The sequence below is a fragment of the Oryctolagus cuniculus genome, chromosome 20 (genome assembly GCF_964237555.1).
Source record: "Oryctolagus cuniculus chromosome 20, mOryCun1.1, whole genome shotgun sequence".
NCBI lineage: Eukaryota > Metazoa > Chordata > Mammalia > Lagomorpha > Leporidae > Oryctolagus > Oryctolagus cuniculus.
The window spans coordinates 19135425-19154040 of NC_091451.1; the positions used below are offsets into that span (position 1 = coordinate 19135425).

The 18616-nt window shown below is 48.8% G+C and overlaps 1 protein-coding gene across 7 annotated transcripts in view; it reads right to left on the reverse strand.

Moving 5' to 3' along the window:
• Window positions 1-18616, reverse strand: part of ZFYVE1 (zinc finger FYVE-type containing 1) — a 61272-nt gene that overhangs the window by 23183 nt on the left and 19473 nt on the right. For all 7 annotated transcript variants that reach the window (XR_007911681.2, XM_051826033.2, XM_051826029.2 and 4 more), the window contains exons 3-4: window positions 5733-6237; window positions 1102-1316 (exon numbers count right to left, since the gene is read on the reverse strand). Coding sequence is in view for 6 of the 7 variants with exons in the window: in XM_051826033.2 (XP_051681993.1) it covers window positions 1102-1316; window positions 5733-6237 (720 nt within the window). In the remaining variant the exon portion in view is untranslated. The remainder of the gene's footprint in view (window positions 1-1101; window positions 1317-5732; window positions 6238-18616) is intronic.

Genomic DNA, 18616 nt, shown 5'->3' on the forward strand with positions numbered 1-18616 from the left:
AAGAGAATGGCCCAAGTCCTTGGGCCCCTGCTCCCATGTGGGAGACCTGAAAGAAGCTCCTGGCTTCAGATCAGTTCAGCTCCAGCCGTTGTGGCCATTTGGGGAATGAACCAGCATATAGAAGACTCTGTCTGTCTGTCACTACCTCTCTCTGTAACTCAAATAAATAAAATGAATCTTTAAAAAAAAAAAAAAAAAAGACTTTTGGTTGATCCACTGAGCAACACCAAATTCCGCAGGAGAAATTAGTCCCTTCCTAGTGCTTGTTCATAACAGCAGATGCTGTTAAGGACTCGGTCTCACATGGGTAGAAGGATACCTTTATCACCTCCAGAACACTTGCTAATCTCCCTTCTACATAAAGAAAAAACAGGTCCCAGTCTCATGAGCCACAGAGTCTAGGTAAGAAATACTATGGAGTTTGTTGGGAGGCAGCAGTCCCAGCTGAAGAAGGAGTTCTGGGTAGAATGGCCAGAGGTTTGCCCCCTGTCACTTAGTAACTAACTGTGGGCAACCACTTCATCTCCGTGCCTCAGCTGCCTCACTTGTAAAACGAGGATGACAAGAGAGCTGGGGTAAGGGCTACATGGACAGCTCACGCAGAGTGTTCTGCACTCTGCCCAACAGTACGCAGGAATGCCTGCTGCCATGCATCTGTTCCTATTTAGTGTTGGTAATTCTGTACCGGCCATCCTAGTTTTCTATGTAGAGACATCAAAATATTTCCATCTTGTTTTAGGTAAGAAAGCACCACAGAGTGGACAGAAAGCAAGCATAAGAGCTGCCCAGCTCAGAGAGCCTCAGCACGAGGTCAACTAGCCAGGGCGGGGCCAAACCACCAAGAAATGAAGGCTTTGTCCTATTCCCCCAAAGCCCAGTTTTTCACCATGATGAGTCCCTGTCACCTTTTTACAGTCCCCCAAGATTCCTTCGTACCCTACCTCCCAGCACGTGCAGAGTCCACTCACACACTGCCTCTCCTCCTGACCTCTTTCCAGGCCACGGTGCCCAGCACAAGCACCAAGAAAGCCAGAGACTGGGGTGTTGCCCCCGACACACGGGCACCCTGATGATAAGCACTCCGGGCTGGAGCCAACTGACCTTCAGGGCTTTGAAGATGACCCCTGGGTGCCGGGGAGAGCGGGTGGTATTGTTCTCCAGCTGCTGCTCCAAAGCGCGCCGCAGCCCGGAGAAGTCGGTGGGAGGATTGTAAGTCCTCGTTCCCTTGTAGTGAATGGAGCTAAAGGCTTCAGGGAAGCGGCCCAGCTTCCGGAACCGGTCCTGGATGAGCTTCTCTGGCACCTCGGAGGGATGATCTGTACGAGCAGAAACACAGGCCCATGAGCAGCGAGTGGGGCTTTCTTAAAAAAATAACCACAACGGGGCCTGGCTTTCACAGTGAAGTCAGACCGGCCTGGACTCCACACGCACACCAGGAGAATTCGCTGGCCCTTGCCTGCCAGGGAACACGAGAAGGCTTCTAAGCAGAGGATGCTCATGGCTCCTGTCTAACACGGATCTCACGGGCGTGTTCAGGCTGTGGAAACACACCTGCTGGGTAGGTACTTCCCCACAGGTATATTTCAAAACTGAGTCTGAATTTTTTTCTAAATGTACTTATCCAAAACCAGGGAGACACACAGAGAGGTCCCAACCACTGATTCACTCCCCAAATATCTGCAATGGTGGAGGCCAGGCCATTCCAAAGCCAGGAGCTGGGAACCTGATCCAGGTCTCCAATGCGGTTGACAAGAACCCAGCTACCTGAATCATCACCTGCTGCTTCCCAGGGTCTGCGTTCACAGGAAGCTGGAATCAGAAGCTGAACTGGATGTGAACCAGGTACTCTGATGAGGTATGCACGCATCCCAACCAGTGGTTTAACCACTAGGCCAAATACCAGCCCCAGGAAGAGACTTTTCTTAAAAAGCTGTTCATTTTAAGAAACATCTAAACATACTAATTTCATAATATATATAATTTTAACTTTTTGATATATCCTCATATTTAACCAATCACCTACAAATGAACATTTAAAAGTCTATACTTTGGGATGTATGTTTGGCCTAGCAGTTAAGATGTCCAATGTCCCATGCCCAAGTACTTGTGTTTGATCCTCAGTTCCAGCTCCTGAGAGGCTTGGAGGCAGTGGTGATGATTCAAATAGCTAGGTTTCTGCTACCCATGTGGGAGACCACCCATGTGGGAGACCTGGCTTGAGTTCTGAGCCTCTTGGTCACTGAGAGTGAACCAGAGTGCGGGAGCTCACTCATTCTGTCTCTCTGCCTTTCAAGTTAATTAATGAACTTAAAAAGTAAAACAATTTTCTATAATTTGGAAGTCCTGGTCTTCATGTGATGCGGCTGTGATCAAAGTGCGTGTGAATAAAAGTCCTAGCTGCCGAAGACGTGACCAACTGTCCACAAACTTGGGCAGTGGGAGCACATGTAGGCTCAATGTCTTCAAGTGAAAGGCTGGAAGAAAAATCACCCCAACACTGACGACACTAGCCCAGACGGTAAAGCACAAAGACCGCCGTCAGGGACCCAGCCGTAGCTCCACAGCTACTTCCTACACCCAGCCTACCTGATCTTCCTCAGCGGCAGCTACCTTTGAAATCAGCAGGCAGTGCCCTGTGAGTAGCTCATCAGTCACCAACTACGGAGCGCAGCCTGGCAAATGACACTTCACTCCCGCATGACCTCGTGACTTGTCCCTGGATGCATGCACTGAATCGCTGCTCCCAAATGACTTGGTTCTCCTCATTTGTAAAGCAGAAACAGTTCACATACCCACTCCACTCCCCCCGAGGAGTGTTCTATAGAGCAAAATACACGATCAAACAGAAATGCAGAAAGCCTATGAGACTGAGAAAAATCTAATTATCAACTTGTCCACAATTCCACCACTTCTCCTACCCTGCATACAATCTTGCTGCCTTGTTTCCATCTTACGGCTACAAGCACCAGCAACGGTATTCCAGAAACAATCCCAATTTTGTAACTTGCTAGTGAGACCTTCTGATTACATAATCGAAGAAGCTGAGTTGAGAGGCAGGTGCCGTGGCATAGCGGGTGAAGCTGCCACCTGCAGTGCCAGCATCCCATGTGGGTGCCGGCTGCAGTCCTGGCTGCTCCACTCCCAATCCAGCTCTCTGCTATGGCCTGGGAAAGCAGTGGAAGATGGCCTAAGTCCTTGGGCCCCTGCACCCTTGTGGGAGACCCGGAGGAAGCTCCTGGCTCCTGGCTTCGGATTGGTGCAGCTCAAACCACTACGGCCATCTGGGGAGTGAAGCAGCAGACGGAAGACCCCCCCCCCTCTAACTCTGTCTATCAAATAAATAAATCTTTTTTTTTTTTTTTTTTTTTTTTTTTACAGGCAGAGTGGACAGTGAGGAGAGAGAGAGAGAGAGAAAGGTCTTCCTTTGCCATTGGTTCACCCTCCAATGGCTACCGCGCTGCGGCCGGCGCACCACACTGATCCGAAGCCAGGAGCCAGGTGCTTCTCCTGGTCTCCCATGGGGTGCAGGGCCCAAGCACTTGGGCCATCCTCCATTGCACTCCCGGGCCACAGCAGAGAGCTGGCCTGGAAGAGGGGCAACCGGGACAGAATCCAGCGCCACGACCGGGACTAGAACCTGGTGTGCCGGCGCCGCTAGGCGGAGGATTAGCCTATTAATTAATTAGCCAAATAAATAAATCTTTAAAAAAAAGGCTGAATTCAGTTTCTGCATCTGTAAAACGGGTTTGTTACTGACTACACTGCGTAATAAAGTTGGAATTAAGTTAGTTGGCATTTATTTAGAAAACCTAGCACAGTGCAGGACACAAAGCAGAAAATAATTTTTGAGGAATTCTTTCTTTCTTTCTTTCTTTTTTTTCTTTTTTAAGGAATTGGTTATTTCAAAACCCTGAACTGGAGGGTCTGGCTCTGTGGCATAGGTGGTACACCCGTATAGGTGCCGGCTCCAGTCCCAGCAGCTCCACTTCCAAACCAGCTCCCTGCTAATGTGCCTGGGAGAGCAACAGGGAGACCGAGAAGAATCTCCTGGCTCGTGGTTTCAGATCGGGCCCAGCTCTAGCCATTGCAGCCATGTGGAGAGTGAACCAGCGGATGGAAAACCTCTTTCTCCCTGTCTCTCCCTCCCTCTGTCACTCTGCCTTTCAAATAAATAAATAAATCCTTAAAAAAAAAAAAGTTTTAATCATGAGAAGCATCCTAAAGTCAGCCTATCACCTCCTCTCCTTACCTTACAGTTGCTTGCTAATGAGTCTCTTCCTCCATTGTGGAACATAAAGATTTCTCATCTTCCTATGGGTCGGCAGTCCTTGGGACCACCACAATCTCGGGTCCTTCCCTTCAATCCCCCCTTAGGTTCCAGTCCACTCACTTCCATCCCACAGCCACCGCGTGGCTCAATCCCCATCACTCCTCACGCAGTGCTGTGACAATCTCCTGAGTGCTCTTCCTGTACCGGGCAGGCCCCTGAATTCATCCTGCAGCAGGCTCCCAAGGGACCTCCTGAAAGCAGAGCCCTGATCACGTAACACCCTGCCTCAGCTCCCTCAGGAGCCCCTCTCACACCCAAGCACTGCAGAAGGGCCCCCAGGGCCCCCCAGGGCCCGGGCCTCAGGGTCTCCACCATTCGGAGGTTAGAGCTGGAATTCTACTTTGATGTAGTCAAAAGCCACTGGCTGGTGGTGAGCAGGACTGTGACAAGGGTTAAATCACAAATGAAGCTTGGAAAAGCTCCCTCTAGAAAACGCACTGGAGGGGCTGGACTGGAACTCAGGAAGCTGCTGGCCCTGCAGGCAGAGGGGCGTGCTCCTCCCAGAACAGCCTTCTCTTCTACTTTCGGCATTCAAAACCCGCTTGGTCTTTCCTAGATCCCACCAGGAAGTACAGAGTCCCTCCCCTGCACTCCCACAGCTCCCACAGAACCCAACACTGTGTGGTCCCCCAGCCACACTGCCAGCTGTTCCAGGGAGGCCTTGTGTTCCAGCTCCCAGCCGCAGGCTCAGCACAGATGCGTACGCAGCAACTGCTAACTGAATGCACTGGTGGACGGTGGAAGAGTTTGAGGGCCCCACTGCATCCAGCACCTGCTCCATCCTCCCACTGAGGTGATGGCCTTGCTTCCCACTTCTCTAAACAGAAACACTCAGCCAAGAAGTTACACACACACTCCCTCACATCCATCTACTTGCCTGTTACCATGTCCATGTACACCCCTTTCCCTCCTGCTGCCAACGGATGGACTGCCCGTGCTGCTAATGAAGCCCCGCCTCCCTTCTAAGCATCACCCATCCCAATCATCCCCACACTCTTTCTCGCACCCACACTGCTCCCTCTCTATAGAATCACTCTCAGCAGAATTCGGTACCATCCCGTATCTGCACTATCTCCCATCGTAAATTGTTAAAAGGAAATACCATCCCACTGTTTGGCTTCCATTTATAGAACTCTCTGAAGGAGCTGAATATACTCTTTAATTCTTATCTAATCAAGCTCTCAGCTGGTCTTACTTTGATCAAGCTCTCAGCCTCCCCACCCCCCACCCCAGAGAAACACGTCTTATTCAGATCACCAAAGCCAATCAGCAGGTCTCAATCATTATCCTACTTGACCCATAAGCAGATTCTGACATAGTTGATCACTCTGCTAGTGCCAGCACAGTGGCGACCTGCTTCTACTCAAATAGCCCATGTGCGACACTGTGTCCATCTACTCACCAGAGCCCAGGAGCTGAGTGTGCACAGTCTCATGGAAAATAATAACCGCAGGGCCCAGAGTGGATAAGGGCACATCGAGGCCACAGCGGGCAGTGGTAGCCTTGAGCTCCTTGGTAAAGTGCTTCAAGTAAGCTTCCGAGGCGTCCCCAAGGAACTTAAAGAGGTCATTATGCAGCCGATCTGCGTGAGTTCGATAGATGACGAGGTCTGAGATGGCCAGGACTTTAAGCAGCAGTCGTGTTCTCTGGCTTAGATTCACCGTAGCCCCTAAGAGCCCCTCCGTGTCTATCACCGCTACCTTGTGCACAGGGTCATAGGCTGCCCACACTCCCACGGTGCAGGACTCCTGGGCAGGGGAGGTTTTGAAGACTTCACGGCCGTAAAAAAAAGTGTGGTTTAGGGTATGAGACTTCCCATCGCCAGTATTTCCAAAAATGGAAACCACCTTCAGATGCTGATCAGGTTTGCAGTCCAATTTCCTAATAAAGTCCTCTTCATTAGTTACCTTCAAAACAAGCAATTGAAAAGGACATTAAAATTCAGAAACCACAAAACAGCTAGAAATATCTTCCTAGGGTCGAGGGTCCTCAGCTGACTTGTCAAGGTGGAGGAAAGAAAGATCTAGGGCAGAGGCCCTGCCCTACCTCCACCCTTAGCCAGGAGCTTCTGTAGCTTCAGTCAGTACAGCAACTTAATGGACATTAAAAGAGCTAAAACAATACAACTCTTAGGGAAAAAAACACAGGAGTTAACCTCTGTGACCTTGGATTAGGCAATGGTTTCTAAGGTAAGGCAAGCAATAAAAGAAAAATATATAAGTCGGAGTTGATCAAAACTAAACACTTTGTGCCTCAAAAAACACCAGGAGAGTGACTTGACAAACTACAAAAATGGAAAAGATTTGTAATTCAAGTATTTGATAAGACTAGAGTTCCAAATACACAAACAACTCTTACAACAATGATGATGCAACTCCATTAAAAAATAACCAATGAATTTGAATAGATATTTCTCCAAAGATATGCAAGTGACCAAAAACCACATGAAAGGATGCTCAATATCATTAGTCATTAAGGAAATGGAAATTAAAACCACAGTGAGATATTATTTCATAGTCAATAAATATTATACAGAAGTGTTAATAAGAATCTGGAGAAATTGCAAAGCTCATACACAGCTAACAGGATTATAAAATGGCACAGCCACTCTGGAAGACAGTCTGGCAGCTCTTCAAAACATTATGCAGTCACCATAGGACTCAGTAATTCCATTTCTGGGTGTATGACCAAGAGAACTGAAAACTAATGTCCACACAAAACTTGTATGTACATAAATGTTCACAGCAGCATTATCCATAATAGTCAAAAAGTACAAACAACCCAAAGATGCATCAGGTGATGAACCGATAAACAGAATGTGGTAGATTCATGCACTGAAGTAGTATTCAGACATAAGAATTGAGCCTACTTCCGCCCATTAATATATTACGCATTTGTTATTTTCGTCCTTAGGATACTTTTTTTTTTAAAGATTTATGTATTTATTTGAAAGAGTTACACAGCCGGCGCCGCGGCTCAATAGGCTAATCCTCCACCTGCGGCACCGGCACCCCGGGTTCTAGTCCCGGTCGGGGCGCCGGATTCTGTCCCGGTTGCTCCTCTTCCAGTCCAGCTCTCTGCTGTGGCCCGGGAGTGCAGTGGAGGATGGCCCAAGTGCTTGGGCCCTGCACCCCATGGGAGACCAGGAGAAGCACCTGGCTCCTGGCTTCGGATCAGCGCAGTGCGCCGGCCGCAGTGGCCACTGGGGGGTGAACCAATGGAAAAGGAAGACCTTTCTCTCTGTCTCTCTCTCTCACTGTCCACTCTACCTGTCAAAAAATAAATAAATAAATAAATAAATAATAATAATAAGTCACACAGAGAGAGAGGAGAGGCAGAGAGAGAGAGGGAGAGAAAGGGAGAAGAAGAGAGAGGTCTTCCATCCTCTGGTTCACTCCTCAATTGGCCGCATCAGCTGGAGCTGCACGGATCCAAAGCCAGGAGCCAAGAGGTTCTTCGGGGTCTCTCACGCGGGTGCAGGAGCCCAAGGACCTGGGCAATCTTCTACTGCATTCCCAGGCCATAGCAGAGAGCTGAATCAGAAGTGGAGCAGGAGCCGGGGCTATGGCATAGCGGGTAAAGCCGCCACCTGTAGTATCGGCATCCCATATTGGATGCAGGTTCGAACCCTGGCTGCTCCAGGCTCCTAACTTTGTATTGGCACAGCTCCAGCTCCAACTTGGGAGTGAACCAGCAGATGGAAGACCTCTCCCTCCCTCTCTCTCTGTCTGTATGTGTGTGTCTGTGACTCTGACTTTCACGTAAATAAATAAATCCTTAAAAAAAAAAAAAAGGGAAACAGCTGGGACTCAAACATTTTCCCTCTGAAAGTAATAAAAATTTCATTGTTCCCTAATAACATTTATGTATAAACGTCAAAAATAATTTTTGTGAAATGAAAGTAACTATTGAATAACATTTGCTTGACATTTCTGAATAGAAAAACAAAGGACTGAGGCACTGTTACACAGTACCACATGGACGACCTTGAAAACACAGGGGAGGGGGCCAGTGCTGTGACCGGCATCCCACATGGGCATTGGTTCGAGTCCTGGCTGCCTCCATTTCCAATCCAGCTCCCTGCTAAAGTGCTTGGAAAAGCAGCAGATGGCCCGGTCCCTGGGTCCCTGCACCCATGTGGGAGACCCAGAAGAAGCTCCTGGCTCTGGATCCTGGCTCTAACTTGGCCTAGCCTCAACTGTTGTGGTCATCTGGAGAGTGAACCAGCAGGTAGAAGATCTCTCTCTCTCTTGTCTGTAACTCTGCCTTTCAAATAAATAAATAAATCTTGAAAGGAAAGGAAAGAAAGGGGAGGGAAGGGGAGGGGAGGGGAGGGGGCCAGCGCCACGGCTCACTAGGCTAATACTCCGCCTGAGGCACCGGCACACCGGGTTCTAGTCCCGGTCGGGGCGCTGGATTCTGTCCCGGTTGCCCCTCTTCCAGGCCAGCCCTCTGCTGTGGCCCAGGAAGGCAGTGGAGGATGGCCCAAGTGCTTGGGCCCTGCACCCCATGGGAGACCAGGAGAAGCACCTGGCTCCCGGCTTCGGATCAGCGCGGTGTGCTTGCCGCAGAGGCCATTGGAGGGTGAACCAATGGCAAAAGGAAGACCTTTCTCTCTGTCTCTCTCTCTCACTGTCCACTCTGCCTGTCAAAAAAGAAAGAAAAAAAAAAAAAGAGAACAGCTAGAGAAATGCAGACGTGAACCTAGGCAAAGCCCTCATTTCCTGCACCTCACCAAGATGGCGAATCGCTCATTATTCCGCTAATGACATCACTACTGTTCCATCAGCTAGAGTCTTCAACAGGGCGGGCATTGTGCTGCAGTAGGTTGAGCTGCCCTTGGGTCGCATTCATCCCATTTGAATGCAGGTTCCAGCCCCAGTTACTTCAAGCTTCCACACCAGCTCCCTGCTAATGTACCTGGAGGCAGATAACAGCCCCAGGACTTGGGTCCCTGCCACCTACATGGGAGACCTGAATGGAGTGTCCGGCTCCTGGCTTTAGTCTGGCCAAGCTCTGGCTGTCGTGGGCATTTGAGAAGTGAAACAGTGAATGGAAATTTTCTGTCTCCCCTCTCTGTTGTAATGCCTTTCAAATAAATTAATCTTAAAAAAAAAAAAAAAAAGGCTTCAAGCTCACGAGAGCACCACCAACTCACTGAATGTCCTCTGCAGCAACACCAACAGTGCTCTTCCTTAAATGCACGAGGGAACACTCTGTCTTGTCTTTGCACTAAAGACAAATACAGGGGCTGGCGCCAGGGCATGGTAGGTTAATCTTCCACTTTCGGCACTGGCATCCCACATAGATGCCGGTTCTAGTCCCGGCTGCTTCTCTTCCGATCCAGCTCACTGGAAGAAGCCCCTGGCTCCTGGCTTTGGATCAGAGCAGCTCGGGCCATGGCGGCCATTTGGGGAGGGAACCAATGGAAGGAAGACCTTTCTCTCTATCTCTCCCTCTCACTGTAACTCTACCTCTCAAATAAATAAATAAAATCTTTAAAAAAAAGAAAAAAGACACATACAGCCTGACACCTTGTAGCTCAATAGTGAATGAGCGAATGACACCAAGCACCTTGCTGGGCACTTCAATCGCTTTTCTCCCTGCACCACAGGACTAAACACAGCGCAGCATTCGATCAACTCGGTGAAGGCCTCACTGATCTGGCAGACAACTGCCAACAAACAAGTTACCCAGAACCGCCCATTTTGGACCTGTGTCACTCAGCCAGCCTGGGTCCAAGCTGCTCAGCTGGCCAGCAAGACAAACAAAACAAAAGCTCCGCAAACCTCCACCAGCGAGGAGTCAACTAAGGTCAGGGTGGCAGCTGGAGAGCCACCCATCTTCTCAAACAGCCCTGTGGAAAGACCAGGCCTAGGGGCTTTCTCTCCATGAAAACCTACCCTGTCGTGAATCTGTTAACCTAGAAAACAACAAATGCTATCTGGAATTCATGAGTGGGCACCTAAAAAGTGCACGCGGGAGCCTATACAGAATGAACATCTCAGGATGCACGTTAAGTGCGCACCTTACATAAGATAGCTGCTTTGGGATGAAACTAAAGCATTCCCTGACACCATCTGGGGGTGCTGTGTTGGCATCTGGCGTCCTGTTCACATCTTGGACCCATGTATGTGTGTCCAGGGTGAGGCACTCAATGCACTAGGCTGGCTTTCCTACAGACAAGCTGCGGACGATCATTTAACAAGCACTGATTGTCAATTTTCATGTGTAAACTGAGGCTCTAACCACATCTGCCTCCCCTGACTGAGCAGCGTCTGCCAATGAGATCAAAAGGTAAGCGAGAAAATGCCCAGCAAACTCAAACCATGCTTGCTGCTTCCTCCTGCATTGTACACTGTGTTTCCCTATTTATCTCTAAACCTGTCCTTAACCCGTGGTTGCCTTCCCCTGAGCCAAAAAGAAGAGAACTGCCCAGGCCTTGGTGGTGGCAAGACTGGTTTCCCCTCAGAGGAGGCAAAGCTAAAGAAAAGATAAGAAGATTCCCTTTGACTAAGGAAGGAAAGGGCCCAGAGGCTCCACTCTACTCGTTCTGCCTGTTTGCAATCAGTGACCCCACTCTGCTCCACTGCTGTAGAGAAATCAGCTCCCTGACCCTGAGCTGCCCGCTGGCCACCCCACCAGATTCCACAGCATGTCTGAAATGGCCCTTGGCACTGACACACCTGCAGAAGGAGTGACCCTGAAGCCGTCCCTCCCCCACTTCTACCTTCTGTCCTCCCCAAGCAGGCAAGCCACTCACACCCAAGTCCACGACGGACTTTGCTACTGAGGCCTCAGCTGAATGAGACAGCGACAGACTGTCTGCCAGACAGGCCTGGGGACACGGAAGGAACTAGATGAGATGAAGTGTGCAAAGGATGCGGCACACCGCCTGGCACACAGCAAGCACTCGAGAAATGTGAGACATCATTACTTAAAGAGCAACTTGCTGGGAAAACTCCCAGGTGCCCGGTAGCAGCAGCTGGCCTTGCACCTGTGCTCACTGCTCATTCAAGGGCTAGTTCAGCAACGCACTGCGATCTAAACCGGTTCCACCTAAAAGTCCACTGCTTGTTTCAGATAGCTCCTTCCCTCTCCTTCTATATATATATATATATATATTTTTTTTTTTTAAGATTTATTTATTTTACTTGAAAGTCAGAGTTACACAGAGAGAGGAGAGGCAGAGGGAGAAAAAGAGAAATTGTCAGAGATATTTTCCTGCAAATCAAGGCAAAAATCAGCACCTTCCACAAGTAATGGAAAGAGCCAGGGAGGCTTGACCCCAACTGACTCCAACTGACTGCAACAGCCGGAGCTGGGCCAACCCGAAGCCAAGAGCCAGGAGCTTCTTCCAGGTCTCCCACGCGGGTGCAGGGGCCCAAACACTTGGGCCATCTTCCACTGCTTTCCCAGCCCATAGCAGAGAGCTGAATCGGAAGTGGAGCAGCCAGGTTTCAAACCGGCACCCATATGAGATGCCAGCGCTTCAGGCCAGGGTGTTAACCTGCTGCGGCCCCTCTATGTATTATTATTATCACTGCTGGAGAGCTGACTCTTGGTCATGACAGCACCTAATACATTAATCTGTAAGCAACCCCAGAGCACCTCCTTCTTTGTTCTGCTATCTCACTGAAGGCTTTTATTCTGCACAAAGTTCCAAATGGAGTCTGAATAATGAAATATGGCAGTACTCAATGATCCCCATTGCTCTGATTTAAAATTCAGAACAGTTCTTGGCAGTCAAGAGTCCAACAGTCACCGTCTGACCCCAGCAAAGGAAATGTCAAGTCTCTCTCAAGAGATTCCTTTTCCCCCCAGAAAAATCCTTCCAGGAAAAACCACCACACACACAAAGGCTGTTTCGAGGCAGCCTGGGAACAGAAAAGTAAGAGACGGGGAAGGAACTAAACCACCTTGGAAGGAAGCAACATCAACAGAGCAATCAGAGAAAACCCGGAAAACATGGAGGAGGGGAGAAAGTCGCCATCAGGTCCTTCCAGTTCTAGCCCTCTGGATGAAAGGGATCTCATCTGTAACACTGCAATCCTACGGTGCTCAAAATTGTCAGAGATATTTTCCTGCAAATCAAGGCAAAAATCAGCACCTTCCACAACTAATGGAAAGAGCCAGGGAGGCTTGACTGCTCCACAGCCAATGTTCATAATAAATCCCAGCCCTGGGAGCAGGCATGTGGCACAGCGGGTCAGCCACAGCCTGGGCCAGTTCCAGTCCCGGCTGCTCCACTTCCCATCCAGCTTCCTGGGAAGGCATCTGGGAAGGCAACAGAAAATGGCCCAAGTATTGGGCCCTTGCCACCCACGTGGCAGATGAGGATGAAGTTCCAGGTTCCTGGGTGCAGCCTGACCCAGACCTGGATTTTTGGCCATTTGGGGAATGAACAAGTGGAAGGGAAATCTGTCTCCATCTCTGTAGCTCTTTCAAATAAATAAATCTGAAAAAAAAATCCATCACTGGACCAACAAATGATTATTCTTTAACTTTCACTGATTCTTTTAAAAATATATTTATTTATGTATTTTTTTATTATTATTGGAGAGAGAGTCACAGAGAGAGAGAGAGACAAAGAGAAAGGTCTTCCATCCTCTGGTTCTCACCCGAAATGACCAAGATGGCTGCAGCTGGGCCATTTCAAAGCTAGGAGCCTGGAACCAGGAGCTTCTTCCAGGTCTCTCATGTAGGTACAGGGCACAAGCGCTTCAGCCATCTTCCCCTGCTTTCCAAGACCATAGCAAAGAGCTGGATTGGAAAAGCAGCAGCCAGGACACAGACCGATGCCCATATGGCAGGCAGAGGCTTAGCCTACTGTGCCTCAGCACCAGCCCCTCACTGTGACTCTAAAACTAACCTAAGTTGGGGCCGGCACTGTGGTATAGCAGATTGAGCTGCTGCCTGTGAACCTGGCATCCCACACAGGTGCCACTTCTTGTCTCAGCTGCTCTACTTCCCATCCAGCTCCCTGCTAGCGGCCCGGGAAAAGCAGCAGAAGACAGCCCGAGTGTGTGGGCCCTGCCTCCCATGAGGAAGATCTGGATGAAGCTCCTGGCCCAGCCCTGGCCGTTGTGGCCACCCGGGAGTGAACCACTGGATGGAAGCTCTCTCTCTCTCTCTCCCCCTCTCTGTAACTGTGACTTGCAAATAAGTAAATAAACCTTTAAAAAGAAATTTAAAAAAACTAACATAAGTTGATATTATTCCCAAAATGAAGTTCCTATTAATGACTTCTATTTATTGGTTTATTTTGTTTTCATTCTGTTTTTGGTTGATTTCAGAGAAAGAGACAGAACCAGAGAAACCAAACAACACTTACGCTGTTATAAGAACTCGGGTCACAAGGGGTCACTATCGAAGAGGCAACTAGAACTTGATTCTCCATCTACTGTGCAGACATGTATCAAGTTCACCTGGTGTCCAGCACTGACCTGGTGACCAGGCCAGCTCAGGCACAGAACCTGGGAGACATTTTCTTTTTTCCAGGGGAAGGAAAGGAGAAGTAGTAGGTGAGGGAAGTCTCCCTTGAGAAATCCAGAACCAACTTTGTCTCACTGAAAAGCCACCGGACGTTGATTTATGTCCATGGCCTGATTTTCAAACAGGACTTTCCTTAAACTATGTCAAACGATCAGTAGTCAGTCAGCCCAAATGATAAGGAGGTTCTATTCCAAATAGCAAGCCCATACTACCAGAAATTCTATTAAACCTGTTTCACCAGCACAGCAATTCAGAAAATTCCCTTTCAATTCATCCTAGAAGAAACGTGTGCACTTGGTGCTTCTCCATTATGTGCCGATAGAGGTTCATGTGCAACTGCAATCATTTCTCAATCACATGTTTTCTTAAGATCACTGGAGTCACGAGGCTGGCCTCACACACACATTGAGCACATTTGCTCAGGGCAAAGATCACTTTCTTCCACTCCACTGTCCCCAAAGTGTTCCATGACTTGAGGGCTCAGGAATCCTCCATGTCTTGGTACTGGGGGTGCTTGGCACGTGCGTGCACTGTCTGCACGCAGCACCTTCCCACCCTGGCAGGAAAGAATCTGTGTAGGGATGACCAACAAATTCTCTGAAAAGAGTAATTTTTAGCTCCATGATCACTGTCTTCCACCACACCCAACACACCCAGTTCGGTGCTCCATTTATATCTGGATGAAAAGCTTCCCAAGGCAAAGCCAAATTCTGAGGACAGACTGGAAATAGCAAGTCATTTTCAAGACCCGCATTATCCTCAAGAGATCTTTCCAAGGAGCTTCCAGATGGGAGATGCAGCCCCCTTCTTAACTGCTTGGCGTATCCAGACTGGGCCAGCTATGAACACAGATGCATGCTCAAGAAAAGGCTCTAGGACTTAGTAAAAGCACAGGATACAGGGGCCGGCGCTGTGACGCAGCAGGTTAACGCCCTAGCCTCAAGTGCCAGCATCCCATATGGGCGCTGGTTCTAGTCCCAGCTGCTCCTCTTCACATCCAGCTCTCTGCTATGGCCTGGGAAAGCAGTAGAAGATGGCCCAAGTCCTTAAGCCCCTGCACCCACGTGGGAGACCAGGAAGAAGCTTCTGGCTCTGGCTTCTGGCTCCTGGCTCCTGGCTCCTGGCTTCGGATCGGCACAGCTCTGTCTGTAACTCTACCTCTCAAATAAATAAATAAATCTTAAAAAAAAAAAAAAAGGCCAGGTCAACTTTGTAGCATAGTGGGTAAAGCCACCACCTACGATGTCCACATCCCAAATGGATGTCAGTTAAAGTCCCAGCTGTTTCACTTCCAATCTAGCTACCTGCTAATATGCCTAAAAAGCAGTGGAATATGACCCAAGTACTTAGGATTCCCTGCACCCACATGAGAGACCTGGATGAAGCTCCTGGCTTCAGCCTGGCCCTGCCCTGGCCACTGGAGACATGTGGGGAGAGAACCAGTGGGTGGAAGATCCATTATTCCTTTCTCTCTCTCTCCTTCTCTCTCTCTTTCAAATAAATAAATAAATAGATCTCTGAAAAAAAGAAAAGGCCAAGATTGCATAATACAGAGACAAGGCTACTTTAAAAAGCTCAGTGAAAATACATTGTATTTTAATTCCATTTCTCCATGAATCTTCTGGAATACGTTTGTATCCTCTTCAAAAGAATGATGTGACATGCTTCCACGATGGCTGCATCAAAGACTCCCTAAAATGGCCTCACAGCTTAAGCTGAAGATCTTAATAGACAACAGTTTGACTGACTGACTGACTGAAAGGGCCGGACTTCTCTTCTCCATGAGATGTTGCAGCGGGGCCCTGGTGAAGCTAACAATGTGGGCACAGCATGGAACTCTTTTTTGAAAGTCCGTAACAACAGGGGATACCTCCAGCAAGCTGGTCCTCTGAATCCCCATAATGTCCATCTATTTCACTCTGGCACTGTCCACCTTACTTCTATGCACGTGTCTTCAATGACCACTCACCTGTCCTCTCTCCGAGGGCAAGCTTAGTGTCTTAGTCCACGCTACATCTCCCTCAGTTGTCAACACACAGCTGATACTCTTCAGATAACTGTGGAATTCATTCATTCATTATCATTAACTCACACTGAAGGTCTGAACCTTTGGATCTCACAAAATTCATGTAGAAACTGAATCACCAATGTGATGGTATTCCAACAGGTAAATCATGAGAGCACAGCCCTCATGGGTGGGACAACAAGGCTCAGATGGCAGGTAGCAGATGTGGCACAGCTGTTTGGGGGCCAGCACTTTGGCGTAGCAGGTAAAGCCACCACCTACAGTATCAGCAACCCATATGGGTGCTGGTTTGAGTCCTGGCCTCTCTACTTACGATCCAGCTCTCTGCTATGGCCTGGGAGAGCAGTAAAAGACGGCCCAAGTCCTTGAGCCCCTGCACCCACATAGGAGACTTGAAAGAAGCTCCAGGCTCCTGGCTTCAGATCGGCCCAGCTCCAGCCATTGCTGCCATTTGAAGAGTGAGCCAACAGATGGAAGACCTCTCTCTCTACCTCTCTCTGCCTCTGCCTCTGTAACTCTGCCTTTCAAATAATAAATAAATACTTTTTTAAAAAAATAAAAAGATGCTGTTTGGGGGGCTGGCGTTTGTGGTATAGTGGGTTAAGCCTCCACCTGGGATACCAGCATCCCATATGGACACCGGTTGGAGTCCTGGCTACTCCACTCCTGATCCAGCTCCCTGGTAACATGCCTGGGAAAGCCACAGAAGAAGGCCTAAATGCTTGGGCCGCTGAACCCACGTGTGAGACCCAGACAAAGCCCCTGGTTTCAGGGTCACCCAGTCCCGGTTGTTGCCGCCATTTGGGGAGTGAACCAACAGATAAAAAAATCTCTTGTTCTGTCTCTCTATATATATAACTCTGAGTTTCAAATGAGTAAGTAAGTCTTTAATAATAAGATGCTGCTTGGGGTACCAGTATCTAGTGCTGCAGTGTGTGGGTTCTTGTCCCCCTGTGTTCCCAACTCCAGCTTCCTGCTAATACACACCCTGGGAAGCAGCAGGCAGTGGATCAAGTCAGTGGATTCCTGCCAACCACATGGAGACCGGGATTGAGTTCCCAGCTCCTGGCTTTGGCCTGGTCCAGTCCCTGACAATGTAGGCAGCTGGGGACTGAACCACCAGTTGGGAGCTTTATCTGTCTCTTGTCTCTCTGCTCTTCAAAGAAAATAAATATTTTTCAGAAAAAGGGGGAGGTAGGCTCAAGGGGGTGAGTTATTTCTTTTAGCTCCCCAGCCAGGCAAGGACACTCACTGTCCCCTGTGCGGGAGGAAAAGCTCGCTTAGGAACAGGAACTGGCCCTCACCAGTACCCAGCCTGCCGGGACCTTGCTCTTAGACTTCCCAGCCTCTCCAAGCGTGAGAAATAACTTCCTACTGTTCACAAATTACCCAGCCCCCGATATTCTGTTAGAGCACAATATAGCACACTATAGAGCACAACTAGCCAAGACATTCATTTATTCACCAGGTATCACTGGAGGACCTATTAAGTGCCAAACACTGTTTTAGATGCTAATGAACGTAAGAGTCAAGTACTCATGCCCAGAGGCCCCTGCCACCCACCTAAGAGACCTAGATGGAGGGCATGGCTCATGGCTTCAACCGGCCCAGCCTGGGCTGTTGCAGCCATTAGGGAATGAATCAGAAGATAGAAGATCTGTCTGTCTCTCCTCTTGGTAACTCGGCCTTACAAATTAGTTAATTAATTAAAAAACACAAATGTTCTACAATTGTGGTGATGGGTCCTATTACATGTAAATAGCCAAACACCACTGAATTGTCCGCTTTAGACAGGTGAACTGCTGATACACGAACACCACAGTAAAACTGTTTTAAGAGTAAACACGGGGAGCCAGTGCTGTGGCGCAGAGCGTTAATGTCCTGGACCGAAGCGCCAGCATCCCATATGGGCACCGGTTCCAGACCTGGCTGCTCCACTTCTGATCCAGCTCTCTGATATGTCCTGGGAAAGCAGTAGAAGATGGCCCAAGTCCTTGAGCCCCTGCACCCGCAAGGGAGACCCGGAAGAACCTCCTGGCTCCTTGCTTCAGATCGGTGCAGCTCTGGCCATAGTAGCCAGTTGGGGAGTGAACCAGCGGATGGAAGACCCATCTCTCTCTTTCTCCCTCTGCCTCTCCTCTCTCTGTGTAACTCTGACTTTCAAATAAATAAATAAATCTTTAAAAAAAAAAAAGTAAACACGGGGGCCGGCACCCTGGTACAGTAGGTTAATCCTCAGCCTGCCTGCGGCACCGGCATCCCATATGGGTGCCCGTTAGAGTCCCAGCTACTCCTCTTCCAATCAAGCTCTCTGCTGTAGCCTGGGAAAGCAGTGGAAGGTAGCCCAAGTCCTTGGGCCCCTGCACCCACATGGGAGACGCAGAAGAAGTTCCCAGGCCCTGGCTTCAGATCGGTTCAGCTCCAACTATTGCGGCCATTTGGGGAGTGAATCAGTGGATGGAAGACCTCTCTCTGTCTCTCCCTCTCACTGCCTGTAACTTTACCTCTCAAATAAATAAATAAAAACTTTTTTTAAAAAAAAGTAAACGCAACATTCAAAAGGACTGAGGTACTAATAATGGCTTTAATTCTATTATAAAATTAAGATAAAGTTTTGCACTCATTGTATGTTTGATATTTTCACATGATGAATCTATGTTCTTTTTATAATTGCAAAATAATAAAAGCTGTATGAAGACGACAAAAAAAAATCACTGCCCCAGGGGACAGACTGTTCCCAGGTACAGAGTTTTCTTATGGGGCAA